This window comes from Tyto alba, unplaced genomic scaffold, assembly GCF_018691265.1.
Source record: "Tyto alba isolate M040663 unplaced genomic scaffold, T.alba_DEE_v4.0 Super-Scaffold_7, whole genome shotgun sequence".
In the NCBI taxonomy this organism is placed as follows: Eukaryota; Metazoa; Chordata; class Aves; order Strigiformes; family Tytonidae; genus Tyto; species Tyto alba.
The window spans coordinates 30151913-30164782 of record NW_024881328.1 but is presented as its reverse complement, the minus strand read 5'-3'; the positions used below and the strand labels follow the sequence as shown (position 1 = coordinate 30164782).

The 12870-nt window shown below is 42.8% G+C and overlaps 1 protein-coding gene across 6 annotated transcripts in view; it reads left to right on the top strand.

Annotated features, from left to right (window-relative positions):
- The window catches only part of PLEKHM3 (pleckstrin homology domain containing M3), a 132041-nt gene that overhangs the window by 83909 nt on the left and 35262 nt on the right, over positions 1-12870 (top strand). For 5 of the 6 annotated variants that reach the window (XM_033010917.2, XM_033010918.2, XM_042784334.1 and 2 more), the window contains one exon: positions 4557-11210. The exons of the other annotated variant lie outside the window; for it this stretch is intronic. In XM_033010917.2, coding sequence (XP_032866808.1) covers positions 4557-4734 — 178 coding nt within the window. In that variant the 3' untranslated portion in view covers positions 4735-11210. Of the gene's footprint in view, positions 1-4556; positions 11211-12870 lie in introns of those variants that run through there. 6 annotated transcript variants of the gene reach the window in all.

Below are 12870 nucleotides of genomic sequence, written 5' to 3'. Positions count from 1 at the left end.
TGTATGAAGAGAAAGAACTGAAGAGGTCTAGTCAATGAGGGATTCAGCCCTAAATTAAATCCTTACTGAAATTCCTTTCCAAAGATTACTTGAGCAGATGTATACAAGATCTGGCACAGAGGAAGTGGGGGTTTTAAATGAAAAAATGAAAGTTAATGTATAAAAATACAAGAGAAAGGATGGTGGGTGAATATGGCACTGCAGTGAGACAGGGGATCTCTTTGCCCTTCTCAACTCTAAGAGCTCCTGGTTGACCTTGACCAAGTCAGTTCACCTCTTGTTTCCCGTTTGTGAGGTGGGAATGGCGATATATCTGTCATCCACCAATGGTTCATTTCAAGCACAAACAGTATAACCATGAGCTGCTTTGATTCCCTGCTTGCTGGAAGCTAGACAGGTACAGCCCATGTGCGTGGTACTGAAGCTGTCCTAATAAACCTTGCTAGTCATGCTGGTCAGTCTGTTAACTTGTAAGGTTTCTAGGAGACAAATAAAACTGTCTTTCAGATGACATCCAGGGCCACCAGTTGATCATCTCTGGTTAATGTTGTCTGCTTAAGGTAGCAGAGGTCTTTAAGGCCTCTTTGTGTTACATCCCCTCTGAGCACCTGGTCTTGCCCATGGGCACCTAAATGGGTGGTGCAGTGCAGAGGAGAAATATGAGTATAATCAGTTGGTTGTGCAGAATCTAGAAATACTTGAGCCATAAGCCCATGAAATACATGTGGGAAGCATGAAAAGAATTTGCTAGAATTTACAATATACCAAATACTGATATGTGTATTTTTCAAATGGCCAGACTTAATGGCAGATACTAACATTGGTATTTCCTCAGCATACAAGGAATGACTTTATGCTTTTAATGTAGAAAGGCTTTTCTTTTGTAACTAGTAATGATAGCATTATAATGCCTGTCTGGCTGTGGAGAGCTTTGCCTTTTCTCTCGTACATTTTTCAGTGCAAGAGAAATTATTTAGAGGATTGAATAATTCTCTGTATTTTTGTTACTCTGGTGTTCAAACAAGTAAAACATCCTTAAAACATGAAACACCCCCTATAGTCTCCACAGAAATTGAGTTGGTCAGGAAAGAGAAAAAAAGAGAGAAAACCCTGAAATAGAGAGGAAGCTATTTCAGATGCCTTCTTAGAAGACTGAAAGTCTGTATGAAAACAAAGTGCAGTGTTCACCAGTTCTTCAAATAATGCTTGAAAAATAGCAAGATGCTGTTAATGTGCAGTATCGCAATATCATTCATTGAAGAATGAAACATGAAAGGCCTGAATGGCTATGGGCTCATCAGCTTATTATCAGTGGTGTACAGCAGTCTCAGAAAAGATGCAGGGACTTTTTGGCCTCTAGCCAAAGAAGAAATCAAGATTCAGAAATAGCACCTGAACTGTGAATTACCTATGACAACAGCAAGGGTTAAGGGAAAGATAAAGTATAGTGACCTATTACATGAGCCTTTTACAGACTACAAAATGTATTTTTTTTTTTCTCCAAAGAAATAAAAGCATTTTGGACTACTGAGGTTTGAAAACAACAGTAAAGAAAGACTGTGAAACTCACATGTGGAGATAAAATTAGATGTCAGGATTAAATATGAAGCAACCTGTTTGTAATATTCTAAGGAGGAGTATAATTTTGGTGGGGTTTTTGCTATCAGTGCAAAATTTCTTGCAGTGAGATTAGGAATGGTCAACCTATTGACATTTCCAGGGTCAGTTAAGACTGACCGTATTTGATATGATGAAAAGCAAAGCCGTAGATGACTTGAGGTAGTATAGCTCCATCACTTTAAAGGGTGTAACCTACCATTTGCACAAAGACAGACCAAGATCAACATTGCCCCCCCACCCTTGTGACTGAGGTTCTTCAGCAGTGAGGAGATACAAGCATGTAGTGAAGGCTGACCCAGCTATCTTCCCTACCTGTCCCTACGGAGAGCAAGAGGCAGCTTTGTTCTCCCAATTCAGAGCACTGTTCTTCCAGGCTGCTGTCCTTTTGTCATCCGCACCCAGCAGTCGGGGATGGGAGTACATCAGCCTTCACCAGAGAAAGCAGAAAGCAAGTCTTCAGAGTGACAGTCGGGGCTGGGGGCACCAGAAAGGACCGATGGTGGTCACAGTGGCTGCCAGCGCAGCAGACTCTCAGATCCAGGGCTGGCTGTTTGTGCTGCCTCTGGTTAGTGCCTGACGGTGTGGGGTCCCGGTCAGAGCTTCAGCTGTTGCACCAGTGCTCATAAATAACAGTGCAGATGTTTCTTCTCTGTCTTTTGGTTCTGAGTGATGTGAGAGAAGTTTGTTGATTTTTTTTCCACTGATTTTATTTCTGAAAAATGAATTCATATTAATTTAAACACCATCAATCTTAATTTTCTCTACTCATGGCCCTTGACTGGGGAGAGCAGGTGTGCTGGCTCCTCTTTCATCCTGCTCCATTTTAGCAGCAATTTCTGATAAGTTTTGTCACCTCCATGTGTATTGTGGAGAAATATTGAGCGAGAACAGGGAGTGGCAATGTGAGAGCACAAAATTACACTCCTCATCAATCATTACCCTCTAGCAACTTCCAGGGCACTGTAAATTGCTGACTAACAAGGGAGAATTAGCTTGATAAAATCACCATTAGTGTCAGTTCAGAGTGATGTAAAGTTTTAAAGACACTGCTGTCCTCTCTGTCTCTCCCTGATCCATTAGTGTGTCTGTTCATGGAGATCCCAATCCAGCAAAGCACGTAAGCACATGCTTAATTGTAGGCAGATCAGTAATTCCAAGGAAATCACTGGGATATGAATCCTAAGCATGTGTTTATGTTCTTCACTGGATCAGGGCCATAACACATACTCTCTGAGCACAGAAACGATAAATATCTCTGTGTGAGCCAGTTTCTTGATTCAAAACCAGATTTAGACTCACTAGCTGGACTTAGAAATATGACAGTCAAGTTTTACTGCGAGAGAATAGAAGTTAATAGATATATGGCATTATGATTAGCCTCTTTTAACCTTCCTTTTCTTACTTGTTATCTGAGTTTTATCAGTTTATGCTAGCTAGAAATGTGCCTCTCTAAACCTCTGCATAGCCTCCTCAAAGCTCTGCAGTTACTAAAATTTAGACCATATTTGGACCTATGCATAAAACTTAAAGTGCAGCCAGATCAGGAATAGTTTTTTAAAAGTTACAGGTGAGATGCAGATGCAGCTAATATAGCTAACAGGTTGTATTAGCTTATGGACTTCTGTCAGTATTGCCAGACTGCATGCCAAATACTACAATTTGCCTTATGGCTTCCCAATGTTTGGCATTTGTTTCTTCATCTTTTCAATTTTTCTTCACAGTCTTGAAGACAAGAACCTTGTTTCTAAGAAAAAAAATCTATACACAACAAAAAAAGCTCAAAGAAAAACAAAAAAACTCACTAAAGCTATAACAATGGACACTTGGATTGTCATATAGTCATTTGATTACAATAGCTGCAAGAAAGGAAAAGTGCAAGGTATTTCAAGACTTCCCATGGAATCACCAGGGTGACTGGCGCACCTCATTTGTATTTCAAAATTGCTCTAAAGTTTGGTATTTTGTTGCTTTCATTATTTGATTATCCAACTGGAATCTAAGACTTCGTACTTCTGACGCTGTCATCCTTTTATTTTTTTCATTTGGTTACTAAGCTGTTGTGATTTAACTCATCACTACAGATAGTTATCTGCATTGAAAGTCTGAGAATGTCCAACTGTTCAGTGGTAGCCCATTCCATGATCACCAGATGTTTCATTCCTCCACAGCCATCTGGAACTCAGGCTTGATCTGCTGTGACATTACCTCCATTGCCTCCGAGAGCCCCAAAAGTAGTCCAGTCATCTTGTTTCAGCAGTTGATTTGTTTGAAGTCATAATACCGCATTTGAGGACAGAATAGCACAGCTTTGAATGCCAAAAGCTATAATTTTGTTGATCTAGTCCAACCTTACACAGGACACAAAGCAGAAAATACCACCTAACTCTGTTTCATTTTGTACTTTGTGAAATGACTACTTCTCCTGCAGTTGAAGTGGACTGTACTTTACTCTTTTCAGAACAGCTGACCACTGGAACCTCAGTGAGGAAAATGTCATATCTTGGCAATTGCAAATGCTGAAATATATCTTAATGGAAATGAATATTGTTGCTCTTCATTTACAAACCAAAGCAGCAAACTTGTCTTTCATAAAGCAAAATCAATGTCTATTCTGTGATAGACCTGAATGCTAGTTAATAAGAAGATAAGTATTAATCCTTCAAAAAATTTCTGTCTGTGAAGCAGAACTGCTGGGACAGATTCTCAGCAACTGCAAATGGATGAAAGTCAACTTATTTTAGTGGTCCTGAGTAGCTTTACACCAGTGGACGTGTGGCCAAGCCAGTGTCTTTTACGACCCCACTCTTGAAACATAGCGCTCTTTGAGCTACCAGAACTGTTTGAAGGAATGTCTACTGCCCACAATCCATATGAAGTCCATTGCATGCTCTGGTACTATTTTGTCACTCCATTTTGATACTAATTTGTGTTTGCAGGTGTGAAAGCTGTGGTGCTGTCTTCCACTCTGAGTGCAAAGTGAAGGCTGTACCATGCCCCAGGTGTGTGCGTAAAGAATTGCAGAAGAAGCAGAAATCCTTCTGGAGGCAACTGAATATGGACGAAAACTTCGAGGAGTCTTGCAACATGTTTGAGTTGTCATATCAGAACACATGAGTTCCTTAAGGCAGTGGCCAGCCTGAAGAGAATCCCTTTCCCAGCTGCCAGCTCAAGCAACCTCTCCACTTAGCCAGGCAGAAATCTTTTTGCAAAATAATATCTGACCTGTTTCATCTGTGAATAGCAGCTGCCAAAGTGGCCATAAAGCCTTGTTGGCTTTGAAATACCAATGGCTAAACTGCATTTTGCGTTGAAGTCCAGCCGCTAGCTCTCATACGAAATGTGGTTTACTTGAAATGCTCTAGGTCTAGCTAGTTAAGCACCCAACTTTCTCTTTTCCACCTCTGGAGAAGACTTTTCCTCAAGGCAGAAAATATTTGCTGCCATGACCACATTACTTTTTATGTTGTTCATTTAGAATTGATGAATCACCTACTTATTTATGTGTATTATTTATTTATTATTAGCCTCGGCAGAGGTTCTGGCGAGGTGTTTCACAGAACCCAGTAGGGCAGGAATGGTTTTAAACCCATCTGCTCCTTCTGATGTGGACACACAGTTCCATTTCCTCGTGTTTCTAGAGAGCTATTTTTAAAATATCAGTGCGTTTACATGTCACTCTTCCCTGAGGAAAGAAAAGTATCTCCTATCAAACCTTATTCAGGGTGCTTGCAAACATAAGATGCAGAATAATTTCTTCAACTATGTTTATGTATTTATAACCACCCCAGTGAACTATTCCATATGCAGATAAATAGGGGACTTGCTACTGTTTTGTTCAGGCTGGGTATATCAGTTATGCTCTGTCACTGAAGTCCACTGAGTTTTATGCTGGTTATTCTTGATCTGTATGAGGCCACGTCCTCATCTCCAGTAACACGATGTTGGTTCTGACCTCCTGCTAGTCTCACGTTTTATGTGTCCACATTGGTTTTGTTTTTATTTTGTGAAGTTTACTTTAGATGTTTCTCTAACCTGAAGCTGTTAGACTGATAGTCAGGAAAGTGGTCTTGCCCACGTTAGTTAGAAAATACCTCCAAAATTGTGAAACACTAGTTCGCTGTGTTCATGTGCAACTTGTGTCCTGCGTTCTCTGCAAGCTCTAAGGGCTTTTATACTTCTGTAGTGACTTCCATGGTGGAGAGTGAAGTTCCTCAAGGTATGGTTCTGCTCCACACACCTAGAACACAGGGGAGTATTAAACACAGTGAATTACATATGTTGTGAAAGGGGAGTACATGACGGATTTAACTGCAGAGATGTATATCATCACTGATAGCATGTTTAATTCATTGCGGCTTCACCTCCAGTGAGCACTTAGGGATTGTCCTCCCTCCAGTCCACATTCTTAACTCTTTCTCTAGACCCTGCAGTAATATGTGTATTACATACATACGAAGGCATTCACATATATATGCGCGCACACACATACATCTATATACAGAAAGCAAACATGGTTTCAGGAGAAAAAAAGCCAGGCACGTGCATGTGTATTTTTCCTCTCTTCTCGCATAGGTTTGTAAAAATGCAGAATACTGACCTTTGCTTCCTATATAATCTGTAGGTTGTTGTATTCAAGGTAGAAAGCAGTCTTGACCATTGAAGCACCTCACTCATTGCTGAAGTATTTTAAATAGAACAGGGTATATCATGCTTACATTGAAAGGTAGAATGCTACAACAAACTGCCTTGTTCTGGAGTATAAGTGGTTACCTTTTCCAGCTTCCAGACAAAGTAAGTAGCTGAATCTGAGCTTTCTCAAATTTGAGTGCAACTACTATATATATAGAAGCATGTTTATATCTGTATACATTAGACAACCAGTGCCTTTCTTTTCCAGAAGTCCTTCTCTTGGTGGGATTCTTCGGAAGGAAGTGAGGGTTTTTCCATGTTCTTGGCAAAGTAGTATAGGGTTTCCCATATTTAATAAACCTCGTGAATCATGCACCTTTGTCACTAAAAGTAATCCTTCCCCTACACAGTGATGTCTCTGTCTCAGCTCACTGTTCTTTCATGTGAAATGAGTTGCTTTTGGCTATAATCCTTAAAGATACAATGTTCCTTGCAGGTCCATTCCCACGTGAAGAATTCCCTGCATGTTCACAAATGCAAACACTAGGGAAGTATTGTGGAATTAGTCATGCAAACAGGAACTGCAGTGGTACTGGCTGAATAAACAGTACGCTCCCATGTTTTTCAGCATGTGTCACTACAACTAGTCCTGTGGCAAAGCCAGTAGCTCTGAACCCATCAGAATCTGGCAGCTACTATTTTGAATTAGCTCTAGACATAATGGTGGGTCATTAAAGGAAAAAAGGTGGTGTTTTTTGTATCATCATGTTCTGGTATTTAAGATACCTTACAGCGCTGGTTCATGTCCACTTTGGTTTAGAGAAGGCTGCTTGTGTGCACTGTCGAAAACCTATGGAGTCAGTCAAGGAAACAAGGTTCAGACATTGCAAATTATTAGTTACTTTGACAGGCATCCTGATCTCCATAGCACCACTTGTGTGGGTGGTTAGATATTTTAGTTGAATTCTGCAATAACATAGACAGCTTTGGAGTTACTCTGGGTTTATACAGATAATACAGAACAGTTTCTTTGCTAATGGAGGTTTACAGGAAAAAAGAGCATGGTATGATGTCGGCAAGACTGCTGGAATTGGTCATGGGTCTGGAATCACTGCCATTACTACGGGCAAAGAGCAAAAGCCTGTTGGTATGATATGCTGGCAGCACCCAAAGCTTTACATCAAAGGATACTGTACAATACAAATCAGATTAATTTCTTTAAAATCCAATGTTGTTGTAAACAATTCAGTTCCTAAAATGGATACACGTTCGTTGATTTCTACTTTGGAAAAGGAAGACAGCTTCTCATGGTGGCTGTAGGAGCAGACATGTAGGAGCATGTTGAAGATGCTTTCCTGTCAGGGATGCCTAGCTCCTATCCAAAAAAAGTTATTCCATATAAGATAAAGTCTTCTGTCACTGCCTTTCATAAGCATAATGAAAGGCTTGATCCTGCCCTCAGAAGGTGCTGATGCAGTAGGAGCAAGCCCTATTCATTTTTCAGGGCTGCATGGCAAAAGAATAAACTGAAACTACTGCTCACATTACTAAATCTCCAAAGACCCAACTCTAAAAGGACAATTTTCCTGCAAGAGCCATCTGCTAGCAGGAGATTCAGCATGAGATTCCGTAGGTGGTTTGGGTTTCAGACAATGCTGTACCCTTGCGTGGCTGTCTCTGCTGTAATCATAGTGCTGCGTGCCGGTTCCCACTGCTACTCTTCTTCCATTCTGCAGCCCGTAGCCTGCACATGGCTCAGCTCTGCAGGCTTCTGGGTGGGCAGCAGCTGGAAAAGTACCTGGGGTCTTTCCAGATGGCACAACTCTCTCCCCACACACACAGAGGTGAAATTAAGTATCAGTACTTCTAGTCTTGTCCTACCCACTCAGGAGATAAATTTGAACAATAGCATTTCATTGTGAAATAAGAATAAAATGTGCTGTTTATCTCCACAGAGAAGATGCTTTCATATCTGGCAGAGGAGGAACTGATTTGTACATCCAGTTACTGCTTTTGCTTGTACAGAACTTGTAATCAGTGCAGAAATAGGGTGCTTCTCTGCAACGGACTATAGCCAGACCCTCTACAACTACTTAGAAACTTCTCGTCTCAGTTTAGTTACTCTGTGATTATTTTAATCTGGGACACTGTAGAGATCCGTATTCAAGTCTCTTTTCCTCTTTACCCTGACGCTCTATCTTTCCTTTAATGGGAAGAAGGACCTACCTAGGGGATGCAAACTGCAGCTTTTTTTATATTACCAATCTATAAGAAGAGAAATTTGGATCTCTTCTGTAGAAATCTTTCTATTGCTTTTTGGTTTTTTGTCTGTTTTAAGTGATGAAAAATGATAGTTTTGTGATGTGACACAATATCCTGGCTGGCACATACCAATATGAGCTCATTGCTGGGATGATAGGAATTGGCAGTTGTGAGAGTTTTCTGGATAAGTGAGAGAATGTACTTTTTGGTGAGGAACTTGAGCTTTTCACAATACTCCACAGGCTCTGATGGCCCTGTTAGGAGTGAATCAGCGTACCTTTAGAGCCCCTCTTGTCAAGGCTTTTCTTAATATCAGGATACAGTGTATATTATAATGGCTTGATGATAATATCCTGAAAGGCTGAAAAAAGAAAGCAGAGGATGTCTGTTTACAATGAAATAGGGAAGCTGCACAGTTGTATTTCGCTTTTTCCCTGTAGCAACAGAAGCCACCGAGTTTCCCAGGCTTCCCGAGGTCATAGCCTGGATTGCAGCTGACTGTTGATCTGTATAAAATAAATGTAATCAAATAATTATCTTTTTTTTTTTTTTTTTGGCTGCTCAGCTGCAAGCCAGTTCCTCTTCTCATTCTCATTGTCTCTGTCCCTGTCTTTGCTCACAGTGCTGAGCCTACAGCTGGACTTTGAGCTTCATAGCTTATTGTGTTGCTTTTGAACCAGTTGTCTGATCATTCTCTCCTTCATAATTTGCCTTCCAATTTTCTCTTCCCAGTAGGAGTGCCTTACAGTACTGTATATTAGTGTCTATCTTCCTGTTTTGGATTTCCTGCTTGAGTCTGCAGTTTGATTAACTTGTAGGCTTAAACTGAAACTTTCCCATGGCTGTGCATGCTCTTTTACAGGGTCAGCTGAGTAAATCAGTTTGCTTGTTCTGCTCTCATGAAGTGAGCTCTACAGGCTGCATATACCAGCTCTGAAGACACCAAGCTGCATGGAAATCCCTCACTTTTGCTCAATTTGGTGCCTTAAATTTTCAAAAGTGAAGAATTTTGTCAGGAATGCTCTGCCATGGTGCAGCATGTTTGGCATTGGAGCTCAAAACCCTTGCTCATGGCAATTTCCATCCTGCTAGGAGTGGTGACCATAAAATTTGTTTACTATCTGTTTTTTTTGAGAGGGAAATACGAGAAAGGGTAGCATGAAGATGGTGTTGGTTTTTATTACCTATATTTTGGAGACTAGCTAGGCTTATCTTTAGCCAGAAATACAGTTATGCTTATGTGAGACCTTCAGGAGCTGTGCCTGTATAATAATGGCAAGCACTGGGCATTAAAACAGGATCAGGTCACATGCAATTTTGCTCTTCCTGGAACCACAGGGCAGCCCACACCCCGTGGCGAGGGAATCCCGTACGGTGCTCCCTACCCACATGCACAGCTGGGTCCAGTGCTGTGGGAGTGAAGGCATTTCCTCAAAGCTTAATTTTAACACAGTCTGGTTCCCTGAAGGCTAACCCAGCGAGGGTTTGATCAGCACTACCTTGGAGAGAGGATTAACCTGCTTAAATTTGAGCATTATTTGCTGAAGTATGTGGCTAACTCTTCCAGCATGTGTCAGCCCTGGACACATGTCCGTACTGACTGTGATCTTTTAAGTTCATGTTTGACACCAGTAGCAAGGATCCCATTTGACAACGACATTGCTGTCGCTGTATTTTAGCAGTGTAATGAGGAGGCAGCTTGGATGATAATGTGCAAAGTCCTTCTTTACTTGAAAACCCTGGTGTGCACACACTGGCTTGGGTCATATCTTAAATTGCCAGTTTCATCCAAATTCCGTAGGGTGGACATTAATCCAAATCACAGAGATGCCACTTGTGGGCAGCATCAGAGAAATCCAGGCCTGGAAAGCTATCAGCTCTCTAGGACCAAAGTATATTAGGCCTCATCTACATGCACAAGTGTCACTGGCTCAGTTATTTATTTATTCATGTCTAATCCACATGTTAAACCAACATAAATCCTTGAATACACAGTGTTGTTTTGGTGGAAAAAGGATTTGTTTCACTTTTGCTTATGTGCTTGTCTACTAAGTCAATCTTGCTTAAACTAAAGCATGCTTTCAGACTGACTTTTGATGGCATTGATACCTGTGATATCAGGTTAGCTGATACCAGTCCCTTCTATACTTGAGCTAAGAAAAGGAATTCATGAGCAAAATGTGTGTTTGGAGGATTCTAAGTGATAAAGGCATCTTCCAAATCAACTTTAGTTAAGTTGAGGCGGTTAGAAGCTGGGGGAAGCCAGGCGTGAGCAGCAGATCGCGGGGCCCGATTGTGTCCCTGTCAGCCTGGGCTTTCCTTCCTGACAGCACCAGCTCACCTGCAGTGCTTGCAATGGATTTTAGCATCACTGGCAGTGCACTCTGAGTTTTTGGAAAAAATATTACATGTGTGTGCTACTCTGTTAACTTATTAGCAACATCATTGTGTGCATTTCATTGTTCTTGTGTTTACATTGTTTTTTTTTACTTTTGACAAGGATTTTTTAAAATTATCCGCAACTACTAGGCAATAGTCTTAATTTATTATTGATATGTAATAATGTTATAATTTAAATTCAGTGAGTTGAATTGCTTGTTGACACTTGAGCAGGGTTTATTTGGGTTCACTTGTGACAGCATCAGAGCACCAGTCCCTCATGTATAAAGGCAACTCTCAATAAACACTAAAAAAAGTTACTTGTCCTTTTTAATTTGCCTTCTGGTGGGTACTGCACCATGGGTAGGATAAACTTTGAAAGAGTGCTAGTTTCCTTAAAAACGCTAATCTGCTGATGAAAGTCTTCCAGATTTAGGCAAATGATGATATCTCCTGTTCCTGGGTCTGAGCCAGTCAGTGGCTGCATCGGGGTTTGTGGGTTTGGATTCCCAGTTAAATCTCTTGGTTTTTGAAAGCCACAAATGCCTGGATATTTGATGGTGCTGATGCCCAAGAGCTCCCAGTGGAGCTTATAGGGAGCTGGTGTTGTCAGACACCTTTGGATATGGAGCTCACGTGGGGGGAATAGGGAGGCAGATCCCCCCTGCGTGGCTGCCACATGGACCTCTGCTAGGAGGGTCCAAGCTCAAGGCCTTGACTCCTCAGTAAGGGAGGCATCTCCAGCTGGGCTGAAGGGACCACTTATCCTGGGTTGAGTGAATGGTGGAGTTTTTTGGTGGCAGGGGAGGGGGCTATCGGGGTGGCCCCCCGTGAGAAGCTTCTCGAAGCTCCCCCAGCTCCAAGTCAGCTCCACTTCTGTTTGGGAAATTGAGCCAATCAGCTGCGCCTCTGCAATAACGTAATTAAGAAGGGACGTGGTGACGGGCAGTGGGACTTGTGAGGAGGAGTTGCTGCAGCTGCGTGAACACCAAGGTCAGTGGAGGAACGGAGGAAGAAAGGAGGGGGGAGGTGTGCCGGAGCAGAGACCCCCCTGTATCCTGTGGTGGGACAGCAGGGTGGCCCCCCCCTGCCACCCATGAAGATCTACAGTGGAACAGACATTGATTTATGGCCTGTGGCTCCTGCTTGCATGATCAAGGTTCTGTGCCCGAAGAAGGCCGGGGTCTCATGGGAAAAGGTAGCCCCGCTGCTGTGATTCAGTGCTGGGAGGATTGCAGCATGCGGGGGAGTCCCACGCCGGAGCAGCTCGGGAAGGGCTGCAGCTGTGGGAGGGAATCCAGTCGGAGAATGTTAGTGACCCACGACAGAGCAGTGTGGGGAACGCTGCGGCCCATGGGAGGAATTCATGTCAGAGAAAGTTTGTGGAGGACTGTCTCCTGTGAGAGGGGGAACCACGATGGAGCAGGAGGAACAAGTTCCGGACACTCCCCTCACCGAAGATAAGGGAAGTGGCAGCGCTGACTGCACCCCCCATTCCCTGCCCCTGCGCCACTAGGAGAGTAGGTAGAGATATCGGGAGCAGAGCTGAGCCCAGGAAGAAGGGAGGGGTGGGGGGAAGGTGTTCTCAGGATGTGGCAATGCTTCTCACTGTCCTACTCTGTTATGTGTTGTTAGTGTCTGTGATAAATATATGGGGTTTTTTTCTTCCCCTAATGAGTCTGCCTCTTGCTCATGATCATAAAGGGGAATTTTTCCCCATCCCAGTCCTATCTCGAACCCCAAGCCTGGCTTTCTGTCCCTTCTCATTGCCGGAGGGGAAGGGAGAGAGAGCTGCTGCATTGTGGTTGGCTGCCCCTTCTTCCCAGGCTCAGCTCTCCGACTGGATTCCCTCCCACAGCTGCAGCCCTTCCCGAGCTGCTCCGGCGTAGGACTCCCCCGCATGCTGCAATCCTCCCAGCACTGAATCACAGCAGCGGGGCTACCTTTTCCCATGAGACCCCGGCCTTCTTCGGGCACAGA